This window comes from Schistocerca serialis, chromosome 1 (assembly GCF_023864345.2).
Source record: "Schistocerca serialis cubense isolate TAMUIC-IGC-003099 chromosome 1, iqSchSeri2.2, whole genome shotgun sequence".
NCBI lineage: Eukaryota > Metazoa > Arthropoda > Insecta > Orthoptera > Acrididae > Schistocerca > Schistocerca serialis.
Genome location: NC_064638.1, coordinates 427,417,756 through 427,441,111, shown reverse-complemented (window position 1 = coordinate 427,441,111; position 23,356 = coordinate 427,417,756). Strand labels below are relative to the sequence as shown.

General features: G+C 60.6%; 2 protein-coding genes and 1 non-coding gene across 3 annotated transcripts; all 3 read right to left on the bottom strand.

The window, feature by feature from the left end:
- Positions 1 to 12,275: 12,275 nt before the first annotated feature.
- On the bottom strand, positions 12,276 to 12,474 carry LOC126423235 (U2 spliceosomal RNA). The gene has a single exon (XR_007576132.1). It is a non-coding gene; the product is annotated as a U2 spliceosomal RNA (small nuclear RNA).
- Positions 12,475 to 13,208: 734 nt separating this feature from the next.
- LOC126477426 (uncharacterized) lies at positions 13,209 to 18,788 on the bottom strand. The gene is made up of 2 exons (XM_050103619.1): positions 18,638 to 18,788; positions 13,209 to 15,838 (listed from the first exon to the last, which is right to left on the bottom strand). Exons 1-2 carry the CDS (start codon positions 18,786 to 18,788, stop codon positions 13,209 to 13,211), a joined length of 2,781 nt encoding a protein of 926 aa, XP_049959576.1.
- A 218-nt stretch (positions 18,789 to 19,006) lies between these two features.
- Positions 19,007 to 21,742, bottom strand: LOC126477266 (uncharacterized). Its single transcript, XM_050103607.1, has one exon. It carries the CDS (start codon positions 21,740 to 21,742, stop codon positions 19,007 to 19,009), a length of 2,736 nt encoding a protein of 911 aa, XP_049959564.1.
- Positions 21,743 to 23,356: the final 1,614 nt, after the last annotated feature.

Genomic DNA, 23,356 nt, shown 5'->3' with positions numbered 1-23,356 from the left:
AAATTTAAGAAAAAATATTCATGACTCTATACAATGCGAGTTTTACAAATTTGTTAAGTTTAGATAAAATAAAATTTAGAAAAACGGTTCTAACCGCACTTAAGTAATTGAACCTTATTCTAACTCGTGGGTTAAGCCCACTACTTAAATATTGGAAGGCCGCGTTAGGCGCGGATGCTTAAGTATATTACCTTAAGATTAATCCCGCGGTAGGCGCGGCCTTAGATAATTTCAGAACGGGGAAGGTTGGAGCTAGTTTAGGATCTATTTTGTTTATTACATTCTTCTCCATGCCCTGACAGCACACTGCACATGCACGGCTGCCAGCGGCTGGTGTGCCACGCACGCAGGCGGGTCACACACAGCCGGACTTCTCCCCTCTGTCCGCCTTGCGGCAGACGTCACCGGGGTGTCGTGGCAGGAGGGCGTTGCTTCCCACGCTGGCTGGAGACTGCCGGGCAGTAGGCACACGTTTGGCGCCGCCTAGCACCGCGCCAACCGAGGTGGGGGCCATATTCGGCGGACACCACGGAGGGAGGGGCACCAGGCAGCACCGCACGCACCGCTACTGACTCGGCACTGCTGCAGTGCGGCGCGAAGATGGTGTAGCGCCGCAGGTCCCGCGTCGTGGAGGAGAATCTCGACGCCGACGTCACGAAGGCACCGACCTCGAAGTTCTCCGACGACTGCAGTCTCGAGGGTCTCGCAGCCTGACGTCAGAGCATGCCACAGTCTAGGGGGACACATACTGGCGGTGGCCAGTAATGTGTTCCACGTAAATGTCGCGGGACCACTTGATGGTGTCAGACACCATCAGCCGCCGCATCAGTTGGCAGTAGCGGCTAGCGATGCCTAGGTGCCGAAGCACTGCATCGTTCTGGCGGTCCCACGCCCCCAGACTGCCAACAACCAGGGCGTCGACAGTGACGGAATAGCCGCGAGCGGCTAATCCGCGCGCAACGTCGGCGTACTTTATCCTCTTCAGTTGCCGAGCGTTGTCGAGCGCAATCCGCCTATTCTCGAAGGGGATTGTCACATCGACGATGGTCACAGTCTTAGCGGCCTCGTCAGTTATTACGAGGTCCGGACGCAGCCCACTGCTGTCCCCTATGACGGCTTGGTTGATCCTGATGTCAGGAACAGCAGCGTTTCCTCTCCTTGGCCGCCCAGCGACTGCTGTCGCGAGGCGGTTGAGGACCGCGTTGTGGCGATACTGCAGGGCTGCTGAGTGCACCATGCACGCGTTGATCACGTGCGGGAGCGTCTCGTTGTTGTGGCCACAGCGTCGGCAGGCTTTGTTGTTGTTTGCCCGCCCATCAAAGCGGCGACAACCGTTCAGAGGCACGACTCCGAGCCTGGCGCAATGGATAAAGCGCCAGTCTGCGAAGCGGGTGTATTTGCCTCCCGCTATGAAGTGGTTGGACGCTGTGGACTCCCTGGTACACTCGAACACCTTCCCCTGGTCAGGTTTCCTGAGTAGGAGGTTGCGCAGGCGCTGCCTCAGACACTCGCGGAGCGTCCGCGAGAGAAGACGTTTGGCGCCCCCTCCCACCCGGACATGCTCGACGCCAGTGTTGGCGGTGCGTCCCACGCTGTCATCATCGTGTTGCGGTCCATCGCCGCCATCATCGAGGTGTCGTGTAGTCACAGGCGCCGTCCCCTCCGTGGCCGGCTGCGTCACCCCTCCGATGCCGCCGTGTTCCGCGTCGTCAGCGATGGCGGGTCGGCCGCCGACCTCCACCTGCAACTCAGAAAGCAGCTCACTCCAGCGCCAAGTGACGCCACGCGGCGCTAGGCGCCTTGTGGCGTTCCTGACGCGCGTCCACAGTGACTGGATGTCACCTCCGTCGCGTGCGAGGTCACCCTCAGTGCTGCCGCTAAGGTAGGTGGCCAAGTCGGAACGACTCGGCTCCCTCCCCAGTCGGCGGCGCGCGGCCGTAGATAGTGTGGCCCAGGCGATGTCTCGGACGGTGGCGTCGTCGCAGTGCAGCATGCGGAAGCCGTGGACGATGGTGGAGATGTCCGCAGCGTCCGCGAGCGGTGTCAGGCCGCATCCTCCCTCTCCCAGCGCGAGGTACAGCTGTTCGGTGGACGCACGCTGTGGGAGGAACAGCCATGATTTGACAGCCGCTTTCACTGCCTTGTCGAGTGCAGATAGCGGCCCCTTGCGTACCGCTCCGCCCCGCATGACAAAGTCAAGCCTAGGGAGGAGAAAGACACGCACAGCGTCAATCTTCTGCCAGGGAGCCAGCAGGGAAGCGTCCAGGTGCTGCAAGTCGCGTCGAATTGCCGCGATCGCATCCGTTGGCGTCTGCGTGACTTTGTACCCAGTGGGGACGCCAAGATGGAGGTAGGCGTCACCCGCACCGAGCACGGCTGGTTCTCCCCCTTGCAGGGCGAATACCGAGCCTAGTGTCTGCCGACGGCGGATGTGAAGCGTGGCACACTTCGACGGCTTGAAGGTAAGCCCGGCCCACGTCGCCGCCTCACCCACAACATTGAGGAGCGTCTGCATCGCCTCTGAATCCCGCGCCAGAAGCACGATATCGTCCGCATACGCCAGTGCACTCACACTGACGCCGCTGAGCGGGATACCACACTCATTTCTGAGTGAGGTTGCGGCGCGAAGTACCGGCTCGAGCGCGAGATTAAAGACGATGGGCGACAGTGGACAGCCCTGCTTGACCCCTGCCTGGATCTCTATCTCCTCCGTTAGTCCGTCAGATGTACGGACGCGGGTGGAGCAACCATCGTACATGTCGGCAATTAGATGGTGCAATTGCTCTGGTAGTCCCATCCTGCTCAGTACTCCAAGGAGGTGAGCGTGAGGCACTGAGCCGAAAGCATTCGCCAGATCAAGCCAAGCAAAGCATGCTTGGCCTCCCCTGCGCCTTGCATCGTCAATTGCCGTCTGCACAATGAAGTTGTGCTCGTAGCAGCCTTCAAACGTGCGGAAGCCCTTCTGTTCTGGGGAGAGCAGGTTCAACCGCTCTGCCCAGAGAGAAGTGCGGTCCGCAACGATTGCAGCAAAGAGCTTAGAGATGGTAGAGCTCAATGCTAAAGGCCGCCAGTTTGTCACGTCCGAGACGTCCCCTTTCTTGTGGATGAGGACGGTAGTGGATATTTTCCACTGCACCGGAGTCTTCCGCTCATTCCAGCAGCGTGAGAAGATCTTAGCTAGCACGTGGCAGCCAGGATCCTCACGTCGCAGGTCCGAGTAGGTGACTCCGTCTGCCCCAGGAGCAGTATTGCTCGCCTTCTGGAGCCGCTGTTGCACCTCTGAGGGGGTGATCGGCGGCAGGACCTCCTCGCTGACATCAGGAGGCGTGGTGGCGGTAAAGTCCGGGACAGCAGCTGGTGCATCTGCAACAGAAAAGTCAGATTTAGCGTAGATCTTCTTAAAGTGCTCCGTGAGCACGTTGCCATCGATCTGGCAGTACGGCGACGTCTCGCCAAGGACGCGCTGCATCGCCTTGCGCCGGTCCGCGCGGTACAGCTTCTGAATCTCAGACGCTGCATTCGCGTCGTACCGACGCTCGGCGGCCGCCGCGCGCCGTGCGCCACGTCCACCGCGCCGCCCACCGCGGCCGCGTGTAGGGGCAGGGGGAGGGGGATTGGCAGCAGCGTCGGCGCGGCCCTGGCCGCGGTGCGCTGCTGCTGGTGGCCCATCCTGTCGACCTCCGGCTGCCTGGCGTTGTGGCTTCGTCTCGGCGATCTCGGAGATGAAGTCCTCGACGACCGCGACGAATGCGTCCCACGGTTGGTTGTGGACGCTCTCCAGGGCCGCCAGCCAGCGCCGCTGCCTCTCCGTTAGCCGAGCGTCGGCCGGGAGAGGGGGGGGCGGAGCTGCCTCGGTTGCACCCTGTTCGGAGGGTACAGGAGGGTTGGTCGAGTTCGGTGTAGGACGGGAGTTTTGCGGCGGGAGGTTGGGACTGGGCCGGGTGTTACGGCGTCGGCGTCTCCTCTTCTTGCTGCCAGTTCTGGGAGACGCAGCTGCAGTCCCTCCGTTCACGTCGCGCCGCTCCGTCGTCTGCGTCGGTGGTGGTGCCGTGCTGCCATCTGGCGTGGGCCGCTCAGTGCTGCTTTGGATCGCCGCGCTGGTGACAGGTGGCGCAGCGGTAGCAGCAGGGGCCGGTGTAGCTTGCGCCGGCCTGGCGCTCGGGTCGGGCGCACCGCGGCTGGTGTTCGCCGCGCCGCCAACAGATGGCCCGGCGGTCGCCAGCGGCCCGCCGCCGGCGCGAGAAACACGGGGTGTAGCTCGCGCCGGCTGACTGGGCGCGCCGGCTCGCCCCGGGCCGCTGTTACGCGGACTGGGTGCCCGACGATCGCTACCAGATGGCGCAGTAGTCGTAGGGGTGGCCGGTGTAGCCCGCGCCGGCCGGGCGTCTCGAGGTGTAGCTCGCGCCGGCCTGGCGCTCGGGCCCAGCGCACCGCGGCTGTTGTTCGCCGCGCCGCCAACAGATGGCCCAGCGGTCGCCCGCGCCCTGACGCCGGCGCGAGATACACGAGGTGTAGCTCGCGCCGGCCGCCCAGGCGCGTTGGCTCGCGCCGGGCCGCTGTTACGCGGACTGGGCGGTATGATGCGCCGTCGGTCCGGGGGCGGTGGTCTGCGTCCTGCAGCACGGCGTCTGTCCCTCCGTGGGGTGACTACGTGCCACTCGTTATCTGGAAAAGAGGCTGCCTGTTTAGTAGCACTCCCTGCCTGAGCGGAGACGGGGTGACGGGCGTCACTCGACGTAACCGCCGGCAGGGCAGAGGAAACGCGGCGCGTGTACGTCTGCGACCGCACAAGCACCACACCATCCGGTGCATCCGTCGGGCGCGCGGCCTTTGGTGCGTCAACCGGCGGCGCGGCTGCGCCGTGAATGACAACACCAACGGTCGCGGCGAGCGAGGCAGCCTGCCTGCCACTGCCCACCCGCACCGCAGAGCCACCTGTTGGCGGCGTAGCGAATGCGGGCGGCAGCCCCAGGCCGGTACCCACGCTCCCGACAGATGGCGGGCGGGAGGCGCCTGCGGCAGCCGCACGACGTGGCCAGCGTACGCCACTGGGTGCAATGGCCGGCGCGGGCGGCGGCGAGCCGCGGCCCATGCCGGACACTGCGCCTCTGGCCGGAGCGACGCGTTCGGCGGCAGGCGTCGGCAGCGTGCTGCCTTCACCTCCCGAACTTGCGCTCGGCACTCGTGGCGACGCGGTTGACGTCGCGGAGCGTGTCGGCAGGGGGATGCCAGACCTCCTCGGCGTGCGCACACAAAGTACACACGACGCGGGGGTGGCAACCACCGCCGTCCTGGGCGTCGCAGACGCCTGCACACTCACACAGGGTGAGGGCAAGGCAGCCTGTGAGCCCACCACGCTGCTGCGGGTCAGGACCGCCGCGTATGTTAAACCTAAGTCCAGCCGGTCTGTCCTACTAGCTTCGGGGACCGGACTGGGCTGTGGCCATAGCCCCTCTCTATTATCTAAGGCTAGGCGGCCTATGGTACTAGCTTCCCGAGCCGCTTTCGCCTGTGGCTTTCGCCCAGCACTAACTAAGGACGAAGGGCCTGTCCTACTAGCTTCGGGGGCCCTCGCCTGTGACCTCCCGCCGGCTGACCTCTCTGGGTGCCCCAGAGAGCCAGACACGGCATCGTGTCCCATACTCACTCTCCCCCGACTGGCAGCGCCGGGGGTTGCGGAATCTGCATTGCAGAGCCGCTGGTGTAGCCGCAGCGTCTTCAGCCGCGGGTCGCGTCGGCCGCAAAACAGACACTCGAAAACGGGAACCGTTTCCGAGTCGTGCAGCCTCCTGTAGTGGCGGAGAAGGGCCGAGTGGTCCTTGTACTCCCCAAAAGTTGGCCTGCCTGCAGCCTTGGTGACGAAGCAGATCCGGCAGCGGAAGACCTCCGCCGGCAGCGTCACCACAAGCTCCATTGTTCAGGTCGCGGACCTGAAACAGGAGAATAAAAACGACCGCTTCCCGGTGCAGAAATCAGCCCATATCAGCCCATATTAAGCTGATAAGAACAGATACTACACTTTTTTTTTTTTTATTAATTTTTTTTTTTTTTTTTTTTTTTTTATTTTTTTTTTTTGTTTTTTTTTTTTTTTTTTTTTTTTTTTTTTTTTTTTTTTTGGGCCTCCTTCCTCCCCTACAGCCCTACCTTGTCCTCTCCAAAAATGCCGCCATCCTAGAGTGTCGACGCAGCACGCACTGGGTGCATTGAGTAGCAAGACTTGTTGCCAGGAACGAAATTAAAAGCGAGGGGCATACTCTGCTATGCCGCAGTGGGCGACGACACTTGACTCAGAAAGACACCTCGCTCTGCAGGTGTGAAGAAATAGTGAGTTGAGAACCAAAAAGGAAGAAAGAAAGAAAGATAGAAATGAAAGGAAATTAAAAACAGGGACGGCAGCACACACAAGTGAAAATAAAACTGGCGAGAGATTCCCATCGCCCAGAGAATTAACGAAGGAATAAACTTCTAAGATTGATTACGTGATTCCCATGTTTCCAATAAAGTTTTTTTTTTTTTTTTTTTTTTTTTTTTTTTTTGCAATAATTGTTCCAATTGCGAATCTGAGGAGTGTCAAGTCAAAGATTGGTGCAAAGAACCAGGGGCAAGCCCAGGCAATGCCTGGACAAGGCGCCCTAGGCAACCTGGAACACCGTTTGATATCCATGGATCATTGCAACTTTCAAATACCGGGCAAAAGTGGTCGTATAGTTTCGAGCAGACTCCGCCACGCGATGCTGGCTCCACAGGTAGTCCATGAAAGAGACAGCATCGGTGAGGGAAAGGTCGTAGATCGTGAAAATGGTGTGGCCCAAGAGCCACACCATTGCGTTACGTCTTGGTCGGGGTTGTGTTTGAAGATCAGGGGTAATGAACCAGTCTGTGGACACATTTGCTGGTGTCGTCCCACCTATCAGCGCTATGAGCACACGGGCAAGGGCCCACACTTCTGTGACGTGGGGGCAGAGGAGGCGATGCTCCCTGGTGTCGACGTCACCACAGCGGCCGCAAGCAGCCGAGGGCCGTAGGCGGATGGCCGCCAGGCGATGGTTAGTGGGGATTAAATTGTTGACGACACGGTACCAAAGCGCCGAAACTGCCGTGGGAAGGGCTGGGTTGTTAATATTAGCCCAAACTTGGTGCCAGATGACCGATGGTCGTCTGTCCTCTAATTTATGTGGCGTGGGCTGGCCTCGGAGTGCCTGGTAAAGGCGCTTCGACGTTCTTGCCTTGTCAGTGGCCACTGTGAGGACATAACTGCGGTGGAAGTAATAGTCTCTGACCGTCGTCAGCCGGAAAGGAATATGCGTCAAACAGACCGGTGCACGCGCCGAGTGTGGACGATAACGGTCGAAGAGGACCGCTGTAGTCCCACCGGGGTCGGCGTCGCGCAAAGCGGCGACACGGTGAATCAGAAGGGCCGCACATTTCCGGGAAAAGTCAATGAGGCCGAGGCCGCCATCGACCTTCGGCAGTGTACAGGTCAGCGCATCAACCTTGAACAGCGCATGCCGCCACAAGAGCCAATATACTGCTTGTGAGATGGCTCGGCCGATCTGCTTCGGCAGTGTAAGGAGTTGGGCGACATACCATGCTCGTGAGAGGAGATAACCATTAATCAGCTGGATGCGTTGATGGAGATCGAGCCGCCGATCAGCGTGGCTCACGCAAAGTCCCCTGATGCGTGTGAGAAGCCGCCGCCACGTGAGGGTTAACATACGCTGCGGACAGGCAGTCACCTCAAGACCCAATATACGCTGTTCCCCCACAACTCGGTACCAGGGGCGTTCGACGGTCAATGATCGTGGCCCTAGCGGAAGCAACACGGTCTTGTTGGGATTTAACTGAGCACCGGAGGCCCGTTCATAAACGTCGAGAACGCGGCGAACGGAATCGATGTCCCTGGCGTTAGCAACGAACACACCAACGTCATCGGCGTAGGCCGCACAGCGGAAGGTGACGCCTGGGAGAGCGACACCGTCGACCAACCGGCCTATGTCACGCAGCAAGGGGTCCAGCGCTAAGGCAAACAAATACATCGACAAGGGACACCCCTGTCGAACTGACCGCCTGATGGGAATGGGGCGCGACCGGCAACCGTTCACCACGATAGTGGAATTCGCCCCATCCAAGAAATGCCGGATGATGCGTATGAAGCGCTCCCCAAAACCCATCCGCGACATAACGCCCAGCAGGTAAGGGTGAGAGACCCTGTCAAAAGCACCGGCGAAGTCCAAGGAAAGAATGGCAGCCGGGGTGCGAGTGTCAGCGGTGAGGAAGACAACATCGCGGTACAGGGAAGCGGCGGTGAAGATGTTCCGACGCGAAACGCCACAGGATTGAGTGGGGCAAAGTACCTTAGTCATCGCCTGTTTGAGACGAGAGGCCACGCATCGTGCCACCAACTTATAGTCAGTGTTAAGGACAGTGATAGGACGCAGGTCTTGAGCTCGACAGTGACCAGTCACCTTTGGAATAAGGGCAATACATCCAGATAAAAAGTCGGCGGGTAAGTCGCATCCAGCAAAAATCTCCTCGCACATTTGGCAGAAACGGTCGCCGAGCAGGTCCCAAAATTGTTGGTAGAACTCATAAGGGAGACCGTCGGGGCCAGGTGACTTGCGTCCCGGACAGGCACGGAGGACAGATGTGAGGTCAGCGAGCGTCAGGGGCTCGGTTAAAGAGCTGCGGTCATGACGATCCAAAGAAGTAGGCACCCCACTGACAAGTACACGTTGGGCGGCGACGTCGACCTCAACATCCTGGAAGAGGTGTGTGAAATGGTCCGTCAGGTGTTGGAGGACGTCACGGTTGTCTGTGATACGCGCACCATCGTCTGTCTTAAGGCGCAGAATGGTGTTCTTCTTGGCACGAGTTCGTTCAGAGGCAAGGTGATAAAGGGATGGCTCCTCGCCTTCAATCAGGGATGCAGAACGACACCGCACCACCATACCGTCGGCTTTCTCCCGAGAGAAGCGAAGGATTTTCGCCTTAATTTTGTTGAGGCGCATGCGGAGCTGATCATACCGGTCAGCAGGAAGAGTCAGGGCGTCAGTGAGACACTGCTGATAGAAGGCCAACGTGCTACGTTTCCAGTGGGCGACGTCGCGACTGTATTGCCGGATAACACGTCGCAGCCGGGGCTTCGCACAGCGGAGCCACCAAACCACCGTGGTAGGGTACCGGGAAGTGTCCACGAGACAATCCTGCCACGTTTTCGTGACAAGAGCACGAAGTTCGGGCAGGGACAGATGAAGGGTATTCATCTTCCAAGAGGTGCCACGAGGAACCGGGGCAGGACCCGCGATACGCAAGGAACACGAGTACGCACAGTGGTCACTAAAGGCCACGGGTATGACTTGGACGGCACAAAGGGCGGGAGTCAAATCAGTCGAGACATAAACACGATCAATACGGCTGGCTCCAGTGGGATAGATGTGGGTAAATTGCGTGTAGGCGGGATGGAAGTGGCGCCATGTGTCAGTAAGGTCAGCCGCCCGAAGGAGTGAAGCGAGCGCTTCACACCGCATAGGCGTCGGGACCTGGTCAACTTCGGCCACCACACAGTTGAAGTCTCCGCCAAAGACGATAGGGCGACGAGCTGCTAAGAAAGGGGGGAGATCAGACTGAAAAAGTGTTGTTCTGCCATGCCTGTGGTTAGCACCGGAAGGAGCATAGACATTTAGAAAAAGGACATCTTGAAGGATACATGCAAGAACGCGACCGTTGGGTAGCGTGGTAACGTGGGATGGAATAAACTCTGATCGGTAGAGCAAAGCAGTACCCCGCCGGGCGTCAGGGTCAATGTTATACAGTGCCTCATAACCAGCAAGGTCAGATAGAAAAGGGGCACAAACTTCCTGGAGAAAGACCACATCAAACGCACCAAGGCGGAGAAAGTCCTTCAGAGATCGAAGTTTGACCGGGTTGGAGATGGAGTTGATATTGATCGTTAAAAGGGAGAGGGCTCCCGGCGGACGGTCAAAGGCAGGCATGGGAGAGCAACACAGAGTAGACAACGGCAGATAGGGTCACAGCCGTAGGGAAGCAGGTGTGGAAATATCCACACCAGAACCCAGCGATATCACCCCGGATGTGAGAAACAAATACCAAGCAGCTCATGTGTGGAAAGACCCACTCAATCACGCATGTCATCGCCCTCGTCGTCAGCCCAGTTCAGGCCTCCCCCATCGGCAGGATAGTCTAAGCCAGGCGGCGCAGACGCGTCGGACACAGTAGGATGTGAAAGGGTGCGAGTACGCTGCATTGGCTGGTCGCTACCCTGGTCATGTTTCCGTTTTGCAGGGATCGCTCCCCGATCTCGCGATGAACTGATAAGAGCCTCTAGTTGCCGAGCAGTTTGCCGCATACCGCCCGAGCGGTCAGCGGAAACAGAGCGGGAAACTGAGGAGGCCTGAGAGTCAGCCTCACTGCCGCTCTCAGGAGGACGTAAACCGTCCGCTTCCTCCGCCGGCTGGTCCGGGTTCGCCTTCTTGCGCCGATGACGACGGCGGGGGGACTTAGCGTCATCTGCCGGGAGGGGCGGGGTAGGAAGAACGACCTCCATCTGTTCGACAGCGACCACATCACTGGCCATATCAGGCACATCAGATGCCGCCGGCGGTACCGCCACAACGGGCGCCTGGTCCGGGACGGGTCTGTCAACCGGTGCACTGGGTGCAAGTTGCACCGCTTCTGGGGGGGGCGACACGTCAGTTCGCTCAGCGGGACGGGGGGCAGCGCCCGCCACTACCTCGCTGAGGAGAGGCACAAGGTTGGTACCAGCAGTGCGTTCCCGCGGCAGTTGTACAGGACGCCGGCGCGGGCACTCCACGCGGAGATGCTCCGTCGATTGACAAAGGGAGCAAGTCTGCGGCTGCCCAATATAGGTGACCTGGGCCCTGGTACTCGCAACATTTATATACGATGGGATGTGCTGGCGGAGGTCCATGCGGACACTACGAACGCCGCTGTTGCCCTGGAAACGGTAGGCACTGCCCCACTTCTCATTCGTGATGCTGAGCACCGTGCCATACCGCGACAGGACACGGCCGATTACGTCATTGGGACACTCAGGGGGTACGTTAAATACCCGCACAGTCCGTATCCCAAAGCCAGATGGCACAATATGCACTGTTCCGACAGTTCCATCGAAGTAGCGGAACGGATGTTCGCCCGCGAGTGCCAGGCCATACTTTTCGTATTTCTCCTGGTCGAGAAATTTCACGAATAACGAGAATAAGACAAAACCCAGTTGAAAGGTGTCGACGTCATTTTCCGGTACTTTCAGATCACCAAATATCCATTCCTGTATTTCAAAGGCCGTAGGCAGTCTCGCTGCTCTGTCGAATACGCATTGAATACTGTTCGACCGGTTCGACATATTCACCGCAAAAATATCAACGCTGGAAAAACCAAGAACAAACGAAACGACCACGAAACGCGACTCGCGACCCGCTACAGAGCACAACGGACCGCTCCGACCGCGGGGTGCTTCTTAGCCAAAAGGCCGAGAAGCGATAAGGAAAAACCGCAGTCGAAGGGCCTAAATGCTTGCAGCGTGTGCGCTCCACATGTGGGAGTGACACACGGTGGTACGGGCCGATATGGCAACAGGCGACCGTCGAAAACATCGCAAAAGCAAGTGCCGGAAGGAAGGACAATTCGCGAGAGCACTCGTCAACAGCCCAGTACTACCCTCCATGGCGAACAGTAAACTGCGACTCCCATTTGAACGCCGCCGGCTGCCAGGGCAGTGGAGAAGCCGTGAGGCCGCCCCACAGCAGCGCCAGGCCGGCGCGAGCTACACCGGCGCGAGGCCGGCGCGAGCTACACCTAGCCGAGTGCTTACATCGTCCACCGCCTACTGCATACGTGTGTACACACGTATTCTGCGTGCGTGCGGCGGCGACGACGACGTTCGCGAGGAGCTAAGGATATAACTCCAAAAAATGTAATTAAAATTATCTGTGGCCGGACCATATGTGACGCCAACGAGGCATCCGAAGGCACCCTTCTGTGCCCACATAAATTACCAGCCTAGTGTAATGCGGCTGCAAGAGCGTTCCGGCTAACCGCGAAAAAAAAAAAAAAAAAAAAAAATAAATAAATAAATAAATAAATAAACTTCGTAAGATAATGTTAAATTAATTACAAGAAATCGTGGTGTGTACGCAGCTAACTACTGGGCAAATCGACAACTACAACAAGTTTTGCTACCAGCGGAATATCTGATAACTGCAGAATGTTAACCCATTTCAGGCTATGTTTTAATTAATTTTAGGTGGGCCGATCCCGGCGGTACTGCAATGCCGGGCCAACCCGCGACAGAGGTGGAGCAAGCCCCTAGCACTCCGTCATGAGCCAAAAATGAGTTTAATATTCTGGTCCTGCGATGCAGGACGTATCAGATATTAAGCTGATAAGAACAGATTTTTATTTTCCGAGATAATTCTTAGTTACAGTTTTAAGAAGTATAAATTTAAGAAAGAATATTCATGACTCTATATAAATCGAGTATTACAAATTTAATGAAAATTTTAAGTTAAAATATATAGTAAACGGTTCTAACCGCACTTAAATAGTTGAATCTTATTCTAATTCGTGGGTTAAGCCCACTACTTAGATATTGGAAGACCGCATTAGGCGCGGATGCTTAAGTATATTACCTTAAGATTAATTCCGCGATAGGCGCGGCCTTAGATAATTCACACTGGGGAAAGTTTGGACCTAGTTTTAGGGTCTATTTTATTTATTGCATTCTTCTCCATGCCCTGACAGCACACTGCACATGCACGGCTGCCAGCGGCTGGTGTGCCACGCACGCAGGCGGGTCACACACAGCCGGACTTCTCCCCTCTGTCCGCCTTGCGGCAGACGTCACCGGGGTGTCGTGGCAGGAGGGCGTTGCTTCCCACGCTGGCTGGAGACTGCCGGGCAGTAGGCACACGTTCGGCGCCGCCCAGCACCGCGCCAACCGAGGTGGGGGCCATATTCGGCGGACACCACGGAGGGAGGGGCACCAGGCAGCACCGCACGCACCGCTACCGACTCGGCACTGCTGCAGTGCGGCGCGAAGATGGTGTAGCGCCGCAGGTCCCGCGTCGTGGAGGAGAATCTCGACGCCGACGTCACGAAGGCACCGACCTCGAAGTTCTCCGACGACTGCAGTCTCGAGGGTCTCGCAGCCTGACGTCAGAGCATGCCACAGTCTAGGGGGACACATACTGGCGGTGGCCAGTAATGTGTTCCACGTAAATGTCGCGGGACCACTTGATGGTGTCAGACACCATCAGCCGCCGCATCAGTTGGCAGTAGCGGCTAGCGATGCCTAGGTGCCGAAGCACTGCATCGTTCTGGCGGTCCCACGCCCCCAGACTGCCAACAACCAGGGCGTCGACAGTGACGGAATAGCCGCGAGCGGCTAATCCGCGCGCAACGTCGGCGTACTTTATCCTCTTCAGTTGCCGAGCGTTGTCGAGCGCAATCCGCCTATTCTCGAAGGGGATTGTCACATCGACGATGGTCACAGTCTTAGCGGCCTCGTCAGTTATTACGAGGTCCGGACGCAGCCCACTGCTGTCCCCTATGACGGCTTGGTTGATCCTGATGTCAGGAACAGCAGCGTTTCCTCTCCTTGGCCGCCCAGCGACTGCTGTCGCGAGGCGGTTGAGGACCGCGTTGTGGCGATACTGCAGGGCTGCTGAGTGCACCATGCACGCGTTGATCACGTGCGGGAGCGTCTCGTTGTTGTGGCCACAGCGTCGGCAGGCTTTGTTGTTGTTTGCCCGCCCATCAAAGCGGCGACAACCGTTCAGAGGCACGACTCCGAGCCTGGGGCGATGGATAAAGCGCCAGTCTGCGAAGCGGGTGTATTTGCCTCCCGCTATGAAGTGGTTGGACGCTGTGGACTCCCTGGTACACTCGAACACCTTCCCCTGGTCAGGTTTCCTGAGTAGGATGTGGCGCAGGCGCTGCCTCAGACACTCGCGGAGCGTCCGCGAGAGAAGACGTTTGGCGCCCCCTCCCACCCGGACATGCTCGACGCCAGTGTTGACGGTGCGTCCCACGCTGTCATCATCGTGCTGCGGTCCATCGCCGCCATCATCGAGGTGTCGTGTAGTCCCAGGCGCCGCCCCCTCCGTGGCCGGCTGCGTCACCCCTCCGATGCCGCCGTGTTCCGCGTCGTCAGCGATGGCGGGTTGGCCGCCGACCTCCACCTGCAACTCAGAAAGCAGCTCACTCCAGCGCCAGGTGACGCTACGCGGCGCTAGGCGCCTTGTGGCGTTCCTGACGCGCGTCCACAGTGACTGGATGTCACCTCCGTCGCGTGCGAGGTCACCCTCAGTGCTGCCGCTAAGGTAGGTGGCCAAGTCGGAACGACTCGGCTCCCTCCCCAGTCGGCGGCGCGCGGCCGTAGATAGCGTGGCCCAGGCGATGTCGCGGACGGTGGCGTCGTCGCAGTGCAGCATGCGGAAGCCGTGGACGATGGTGGAGATGTCCGCAGCGTCCGCGAGCGGCGTCAGGCCGCATCCTCCCTCTCCCAGCGCGAGGTACAGCTGTTCGGTGGACGCACGCTGTGGGAGGAACAGCCATGATTTGACAGCCGCTTTCACTGCCTTGTCGAGTGCAGATAGCGGCCCCTTGCGTACCGCTCCGCCCCGCATGACAAAGTCAAGCCTAGGGAGGAGAAAGACACGCACAGCGTCAATCTTCTGCCAGGGAGCCAGCAGGGAAGCGTCCAGGTGCTGCAAGTCGCGTCGAATTGCCGCGATCGCATCCGTTGGCGTCTGCGTGACTTTGTACCCGGTGGGAACGCCAAGATGGAGGTAGGCGTCACCCGCACCGAGCACGGCTGGTTCTCCCCCTTGCAGGGCGAATACCGAGCCTAGTGTCTGCCGACGGCGGATGTGAAGCGTGGCACACTTCGACGGCTTGAAGGTAAGCCCGGCCCACGTCGCCGCCTCACCCACAACATTGAGGAGCGTCTGCATCGCCTCTGAATCCCGCGCCAGAAGCACGATATCGTCCGCATACGCCAGTGCACTCACACTGACGCCGCTAAGCGGAATACCACACTCATTTCTGAGTGAGGTTGCGGCGCGAAGTACCGGCTCGAGCGCGAGATTAAAGACGATGGGCGACAGTGGACAGCCCTGCTTGACCCCTGCCTGGATCTCTATCTCCTCCGTTAGTCCGTCAGATGTACGGACGCGGGTGGAGCAACCATCGTACATGTCGGCAATTAGATGGTGCAATTGCTCTGGTAGTCCCATCCTGCTCAGTACTCCAAGGAGGTGAGCGTGAGGCACTGAACCGAAAGCATTCGCCAGATCAAGCCAAGCAAAGCATGCTTGGCCTCCCCTGCGCCTTGCATCATCAATTGCCGTCTGCACAATGAAGTTGTGCTCGTAGCAGCCTTCAAACGTGCGGAAGCCCTTCTGTTCTGGGGAGAGCAGGTTCAACCGCTCCGCCCAGAGAGAAGTGCGGTCCGCAACGATTGCAGCAAAGAGCTTAGAGATGGTAGAGCTCAATGCTAAAGGCCGCCAGTTTGTCACGTCCGAGACGTCCCCTTTCTTGTGGATGAGGACGGTAGTGGATATTTTCCACTGCACCGGAGTCTTCCGCTCATTCCAGCAGCGCGAGAAGATCTTAGCTAGCACATGGCAGCCAGGATCCTCACGTCGCAAGTCCGAGTAGGTGACTCCGTCTGCCCCAGGAGCAGTATTGCTCGCCTTCTGGAGCCGCTGTTGCACCTCTGAAGGTGTGATCGGCAGCAGGACCTCCTCGCTGACATCAGGAGGCGTGGTGGCGGCAAAGTCCGGGACAGCAGCTGGTGCATCTGAAAGAGAGAAGTCAGATTTAGCATAGATATTTTTAAAGTGCTCCGTGAGCACGCTGCCATCGATTTGGCAGTACGGTGACGTCTCGCCAAGGACGCGCTGCATCGCCTTGCGCCGGTCCACGCGGTACAGCTTCTGAATCTCAGACGCTGCATTCGCGTCGTACCGACGCTCGGCGGCCGCCGCGCGCCGTGCGCCACGTCCACCGCGCCGCCCACCGCGGCCGCGTGTAGGGGCAGGGGGAGGGGGATTGGCAGCAGCGTCGGCGCGGCCCTGGCCGCGGTGCGCTGCTGCTGGTGGCCCATCCTGTCGACCTCCGGCTGCCTGGCGTTGTGGCTTCGTCTCGGCTATCTCGGAGATGAAGTCCTCGACGACCGCGACGAATGCGCCCCACGGTTGGTTGTGGACGCTCTCCAGGGCCGCCAGCCAGCGCCGCTGCCTCTCCGTTAGCCGAGCGTCGGCCGGGGGAGGGGGGGGCGGAGCTGCCTCAGTTGCGCCCTGTTCGGAGGGTACAGGGGGGCCTGTCAGGTCTGGTGAAGGACGGGAGTCTTGCGGCGGGAGGTTGGGACTGGGCCGGGTGTTACGGCGTCGGCGTCTCCTCTTCTTGCTGCCAGTTCTCGGAGACGCAGCTGCAGTCCCTCCGTTCACGTCGCGCCGCTCCGTCGTCTGCGTCGGTGGTGGTGCCGTGCTGCCATCTGGCGTGGGCCGCTCAGTGCTGCTTTCAATCGCCGCGCTGGTGACAGGTGGCGCAGCGGTAGCAGCAGGGGCCGGTGTAGCTTGCGCCGGCCTGGCGCTCGGGTCGGGCGCACCGCGGCTGGTGTTCGCCGCGCCGCCAACAGATGGCCCGGCGGTCGCCAGCGGCCCGCCGCCGGCGCGAGATACACGAGGTGTAGCTCGCGCCGGCCGCCCAGGCGCGTTGGTTCGCGTCGGGCCACTGTTACGCGGACTGGGCGGTATGATGCGCCGTCGGTCCGGGGGCGGTGGTCTGCGTCCTGCAGCACGGCGTCTGTCCCTCCGTGGGGTGACTACGTGCCACTCATGATCTGCAACAGGAGCTTTTGGGTTAATAGCACTCCCTGCCTGAGCGGAGACGGAGTGACGGGCGTCACTCGACGTAACCGCCGGTAGGGCAGAGGAAACGCGGCGCGTGTACGTCTGCGACCGCACAAGCACCACACCATCCCGTGCATCCGCCGGGCGCGCGGCCTTTGGTGCGTCAACCGGCGGCGCGGCTGCGCCGTGAATGACAACACCAACGGTCGCGGCGAGCGAGGCAGCCTGCCTGCCACTGCTCGCCCGCACCGCAGAGCCACCTGTTGGCGGCGTAGCGAATGCGGGCGGCAGTCCCAGGCCGGTACCCACGCTCCCGACAGATGGCGGGCGGGAGGCGCCTGCGGCAGCCGCACGACGTGGCCAGCGTACGCCACTGGGTGCAATGGCCGGCGCGGGTGGCGGCGAGCCGCGGCCCATGCCGGACATAGCGCCTCTGGCCGGAGCGACGCGTTCGGCGGCAGGCGTCGGCAGCGTGCTGCCTTCACCTCCCGAACTTGCGCTCGGCACTCGTGGCGACGCGGTTGACGTCGCGGAGCGTGTCGGCAGGGGGATGCCAGACCTCCTCGGCGTGCGCACACAGAGCACACACGACGCGGGGGTGGCAACCACCGCCGTCCTGGGCGTCGCAGACGCCTGCACACTCACACAGGGTGAGGGCAAGGCAGCCTGTGAGCCCACCACGCTGCTGCGGGTCAGGACCGCCGCGTAAGTTAATCCTAAGTCCAGCCGGTCTGTCCTACTAGCTTCGGGGACCGGACTGGGCTGTGGCCATAGCCCCTCTCTATTATCTAAGGCTAGGCGGCCTATGGTACTAACTTCCCGAGCCGCTTTCGCCTGTGGCTTGCGCCCAGCACTAACTAAGGACGAAGGGCCTGTCCTACTAGCTTCGGGGGCCCTCGCCTGTGACCTCCCGCCGGCTGACCTCTCTGGGTGCCCCAGAGAGCCAGACACGGCATCGTGTCCCATACTCACTCTCCCCCGACTGGCAGCGCCGGGGGTTGCGGAATCTGCATTGCAGAGCCGCTGGTGTAACCGCAGCGTCTTCAGCCGCGGGTCGCGTCGGCCGCAAAACTGACACTCGAAAACGGGAACCGTTTCCGGGTCGTGCAGCCTCCTATAGTGGCGGAGAAGGGCCGAGTGGTCCTTGTACTCGCCAAAAGTAGGTCTCCCGGCAGCCTTGGTGACGAAGCAGATCCGGCAGCGGAAGACCTCCGCCGGCAGCGTCACCACAAGCTCCATTGTTCAGGTCGCGGACCTGAAACAGGAGAATAAAAGCGACCGCTTCCCGGTGCAGAAATCAGCCCATATCAGCCCATATTAAGCTGATAAGAACAGATTTTTATTTTCCGAGATAATTCTTAGTTACAGTTTTAAGAAGTATAAATTTAAGAAAGAATATTCATGACTCTATATAAATCGAGTATTACAAATTTAATGAAAATTTTAAGTTAAAATATATAGTAAACGGTTCTAACCGCACTTAAATAGTTGAATCTTATTCTAATTCGTGGGTTAAGCCCACTACTTAAATATTGGAAGACCGCGTTAGGCGCGGATGCTTAAGTATATTACCTTAAGATTAATTCCGCGATAGGCGCGGCCTTAGATAACTCACACTGGGGAAAGTTTGGACCTAGTTTTAGGGTCTATTTTATTTATTGCATTCTTCTCCATGCCCTGACAGCACACTGCACATGCACGGCTGCCAGCGGCTGGTGTGCCACGCACGCAGGCGGGTCACACACAGCCGGACTTCTCCCCTCTGTCCGCCTTGCGGCAGACGTCACCGGGGTGTCGTGGCAGGAGGGCGTTGCTTCCCACGCTGGCTGGAGACTGCCGGGCAGTAGGCACACGTTCGGCGCCGCCCAGCACCGCGCCAACCGAGGTGGGGGCCATATTCGGCGGACACCACGGAGGGAGGGGCACCAGGCAGCACCGCACGCACCGCTACTGACTCGGCACTGCTGCAGTGCAGCGCGAAGATGGTGTAGCGCCGCGGTCCCGCGTCGTGGAGGAGAATCTCGACGCCGACGTCACGAAGGCACCGACCTCGAAGTTCTCCGACGACTGCAGTCTCGAAGGTCTCGCAGCCTGACGTCAGAGCATGCCACAGTCTAGGGGGACACATACTGGCGGTGGCCAGTAATGTGTTCCACGTAGATGTCGCGGGACCACTTGATGGTGTCAGACACCATCAGCCGCCGCATCAGTTGGCAGTAGCGGCTAGCGATGCCTAGGTGCCGAAGCACTGCATCGTTCTGGCGGTCCCACGCCCCCAGACTGCCGACAACCAGGGCGTCGACAGTGACGTAATAGCCGCGAGCGGCTAATCCGCGCGCAACGTCGGCGTACTTTATCCTCTTCAGTTGCCGAGCGTTGTCGAGCGCAATCCGCCTGTTCTCGAAGGGGATTGTCACATCAACGATGGTTACAGTCTTCGCGACCTCGTCAGTTATTACGAGGTCCGGACGCAGCCCACTGCTGTCCCCTATGACGGCTTGGTTGATCCTGATGTCAGGAACAGCAGTGTTTCCTCTTCTTGGCCGCCCTGCGACTGCTGTCGCGAGGCGGTTGAGGACCGCGTTGTGGCGATACTGCAGGGCTGCTGAGTGCACCATGCACGCGTTAATTACGTGCGGGAGCGTCTCGTTGTTGTGGCCACAGCGTCTGCAGGCTTTGTTGTTGTTGGCCCGCCCATCAAAGCGGCGACAACCGTTCAGAGGCACGACTCCGAGCCTGGCGCGATGGATAAAGCGCCAGTCTGCGAAGCGGGTGTATTTGCCTCCCGCTATGAAGTGGTTGGACGCTGTGGACTCCCTGGTGCACTCAAACACCTTCCCCTGGTCCGGTTTCCTGAGTAGAATGTGTCGCAGGCGCTGCCTCAGACACTCGCGGAGCGTCCGCGAGAGAAGACGTTTGGCGCCCCCTCCCACCCGGACATGCTCGACGCCAGTGTTGGCGGTGCGTCCCACGCTGTCATCATCGTGCTGCGGTCCATCGCCGCCATCTTCGAGGTGTCGTGTAGTCCCAGGCGCCGTCCCCTCCGTGGCCGGCTGCGTCACCCCTCCGATGCCGCCGTGTTCCGCGTCGTCAGCGATGGCGGGTCGGCCGCCGACCTCCACCTGCAACTCAGAAAGCAGCTCACTCCAGCGCCAGGTGACGCCACGCGGCGCTAGGCGCCTTGTGGCGTTCCTGACGCGCGTCCACAGTGACTGGATGTCACCTCCGTCGCGTGCGAGGTCACCCTCAGTGCTGCCGCTAAGGTAGGTGGCCAAGTCGGAACGACTCGGCTCCCTCCCCAGTCGGCGGCGCGCGGCCGTAGTTAGAGTGGCCCAGGCGATGTCGCGGACGGTGGCGTCGTCGCAGTGCAGCATGCGGAAGCCGTGGACGATGGTGGAGATGTCCGCAGCGTCCGCGAGCGGCGTCAGGCCGCATCCTCCCTCTCCCAGCGCGAGGTACAGCTGTTCGGTGGACGCACGCTGTGGGAGGAACAGCCATGATTTGACAGCCGCTTTCACTGCCTTGTCGAGTGCAGATAGCGGCCCCTTGCGTACCGCTCCGCCCCGCATGACAAAGTCAAGCCTAGGGAGGAGAAAGACACGCACAGCGTCAATCTTCTGCCAGGGAGCCAGCAGGGAAGCGTCCAGGTGCTGCAAGTCGCGTCGAATTGCCGCGATCGCATCCGTTGGCGTCTGCGTGACTTTGTACCCGGTGGGAACGCCAAGATGGAGGTAGGCGTCACCCGCACCGAGCACGGCTGGTTCTCCCCCTTGCAGGGCGAATACCGAGCCTAGTGTCTGCCGACGGCGGATGTGAAGCGTGGCACACTTCGACGGCTTGAAGGTAAGCCCGGCCCACGTCGCCGCCTCACCCACAACATTGAGGAGCGTCTGCATCGCCTCTGAATCCCGCGCCAGAAGCACGATATCGTCCGCATACGCCAGTGCACTCACACTGACGCCGCTAAGCGGAATACCACACTCATTTCTGAGTGAGGTTGCGGCGCGAAGTACCGGCTCGAGCGCGAGATTAAAGACGATGGGCGACAGTGGACAGCCCTGCTTGACCCCCGCCTGGATCTCTATCTCCTCCGTTAGTCCGTCAGATGTACGGATGCGGGTGGAGCAACCATCGTACATGTCGGCAATTAGACGGTGCAATTGCTCTGGTAGTCCCATCCTGCTCAGTACTCCAAGGAGGTGAGCGTGAGGCACTGAGCCGAAAGCATTCGCCAGATCAAGCCAAGCAAAGCATGCTTGGCCTCCCCTGCGCCTTGCATCGTCAATTGCCGTCTGCACAATGAAGTTGTGCTCGTAGCAGCCTTCAAACGTGCGGAAGCCCTTCTGTTCTGGGGAGAGCAGGTTCAACCGCTCTGCCCAGAGAGAAGTGCGGTCCGCAACGATTGCAGCAAAGAGCTTAGAGATGGTAGAGCTCAATGCTAAAGGCCGCCAGTTTGTCACGTCCGAGACGTCCCCTTTCTTGTGGATGAGGACGGTAGTGGATATTTTCCACTGCACCGGAGTCTTCCGCTCATTCCAGCAGCGCGAGAAGATCTTAGCTAGCACGTGGCAGCCAGGATCCTCACGTCGCAAGTCCGAGTAGGTGACTCCGTCTGCCCCAGGAGCAGTATTGCTCGCCTTCTGGAGCCGCTGTTGCACCTCTGAAGGTGTGATCGGCAGCAGGACCTCCTCGCTGACATCAGGAGGCGTGGTGGCGGCAAAGTCCGGGACAGCAGCTGGTGCATCTGTAACGGAAAAGTCGGATTTAGAGTATATTACCTTAAAGTGCTCCGTGAGCACGTTGCCATCGATTTGGCAGTACGGCGACGTCTCGCCAAGGACGCGCTGCATCGCCTTGCGCCGGTCCGCGCGGTACAGCTTCTGAATCTCAGACGCTGCATTCGCGTCGTACCGACGCTCGGCGGCCGCCGCGCGCCGTGCGCCACGTCCACCGCGCCGCCCACCGCGGCCGCGTGTAGGGGCAGGGGGAGGGGGATTGGCAGCAGCGTCGGCGCGGCCCTGGCCGCGGTGCGCTGCTGCTGGTGGCCCATCCTGTCGACCTCCGGCTGCCTGGCGTTGTGGCTTCGTCTCGGCGATCTCGGCGATGAAATCCTCGACGGCCGCGACGAATGCGTCCCACGGTTGGTTGTGGACGCTCTCCAGGGCCGCCAGCCAGCGCCGCTGCCTCTCCGTTAGCCGAGCGTCGGCCGGGGGAGGGGGGGGCGGAGCTGCCTCAGTTGCGCCCTGTTCGGAGGGTACAGGGGGGCCTGTCAGGTCTGGTGTAGGACGGGAGCCTTGCGGCGGGAGGTTGGGACTGGGCCGGGTGTTACGGCGTCGGCGTCTCCTCTTCTTGCTGCCAGTTCTCGGAGACGCAGCTGCAGTCCCTCCGTTCACGTCGCGCCGCTCCGTCGTCTGCGTCGGTGGTGGTGCCGTGCTGCCATCTGGCGTGGGCCGCACAGTGCTGCTTTCGATCACCGCGCTGGTGACAGGTGGCGCAGCGGTAGCAGCAGGGGCCGGTGTAGCTTGCGCCGGCCTGGCGCTCGGGTCGGGCGCTCCGCGGCTGGTGTTCGCCGCGCCGCCAACAGATGGCCCGGCGGTCGCCAGCGGTCCGCCGCCGGCGCGAGAAACACGGGGTGTAGCTCGCGCCGGCTGACCGGACGCGCCGGCTCGCCCCGGGCCGCTGCTACGCGGACTGGGTGCCCGACGATCGCTACCAGATGGCGCAGTGGTCGTAGGGGTGGCCGGTGTAGCCCGCGCCGGCCGGGCGTCTCGAGGTGTAGCTCGCGCCGGCCTGGCGCTCGGGCCCAGCGCACCGCGGCTGTTGTTCGCCGCGCCGCCAACAGATGGCCCGGCGGTCGCCAGCGGCCCGCCGCCGGCGCGAGATACACGAGGTGTAGCTCGCGCCGGCCGCCCAGGCGCGTTGGTTCGCGTCGGGCCACTGTTACGCGGACTGGGCGGTATGATGCGCCGTCGGTCCGGGGGCGGTGGTCTGCGTCCTGCAGCACGGCGTCTGTCCCTCCGTGGGGTGACTACGTGCCACTCATGATCTGCAACAGGAGCTTTTGGGTTAATAGCACTCCCTGCCTGAGCGGAGACGGAGTGACGGGCGTCACTCGACGTAACCGCCGGTAGGGCAGAGGAAACGCGGCGCGTGTACGTCTGCGACCGCACAAGCACCACACCATCCCGTGCATCCGCCGGGCGCGCGGCCTTTGGTGCGTCAACCGGCGGCGCGGCTGCGCCGTGAATGACAACACCAACGGTCGCGGCGAGCGAGGCAGCCTGCCTGCCACTGCTCGCCCGCACCGCAGAGCCACCTGTTGGCGGCGTAGCGAATGCGGGCGGCAGTCCCAGGCCGGTACCCACGCTCCCGACAGATGGCGGGCGGGAGGCGCCTGCGGCAGCCGCACGACGTGGCCAGCGTACGCCACTGGGTGCAATGGCCGGCGCGGGTGGCGGCGAGCC

Excerpts from the sequence above, each read along its gene's own strand:
- LOC126477426 (XM_050103619.1), bottom strand. The coding sequence starts at position 18,788 with ATGGCCCCCACCTCGGTTGGCGCGGTGCTGGGCGGCGCCGAACGTGTG. Across the intron at positions 15,839-18,637 it reads CAGAGGGGAGAAGTCCGGCT|ATGCACCAGCTGCTGTCCCG; the intron begins GTGTGTGACCCG and ends TCTCTCTTTCAG.
- LOC126477266 (XM_050103607.1), bottom strand. The coding sequence starts at position 21,742 with ATGCAGCGCGTCCTTGGCGAGACGTCGCCGTACTGCCAAATCGATGGC.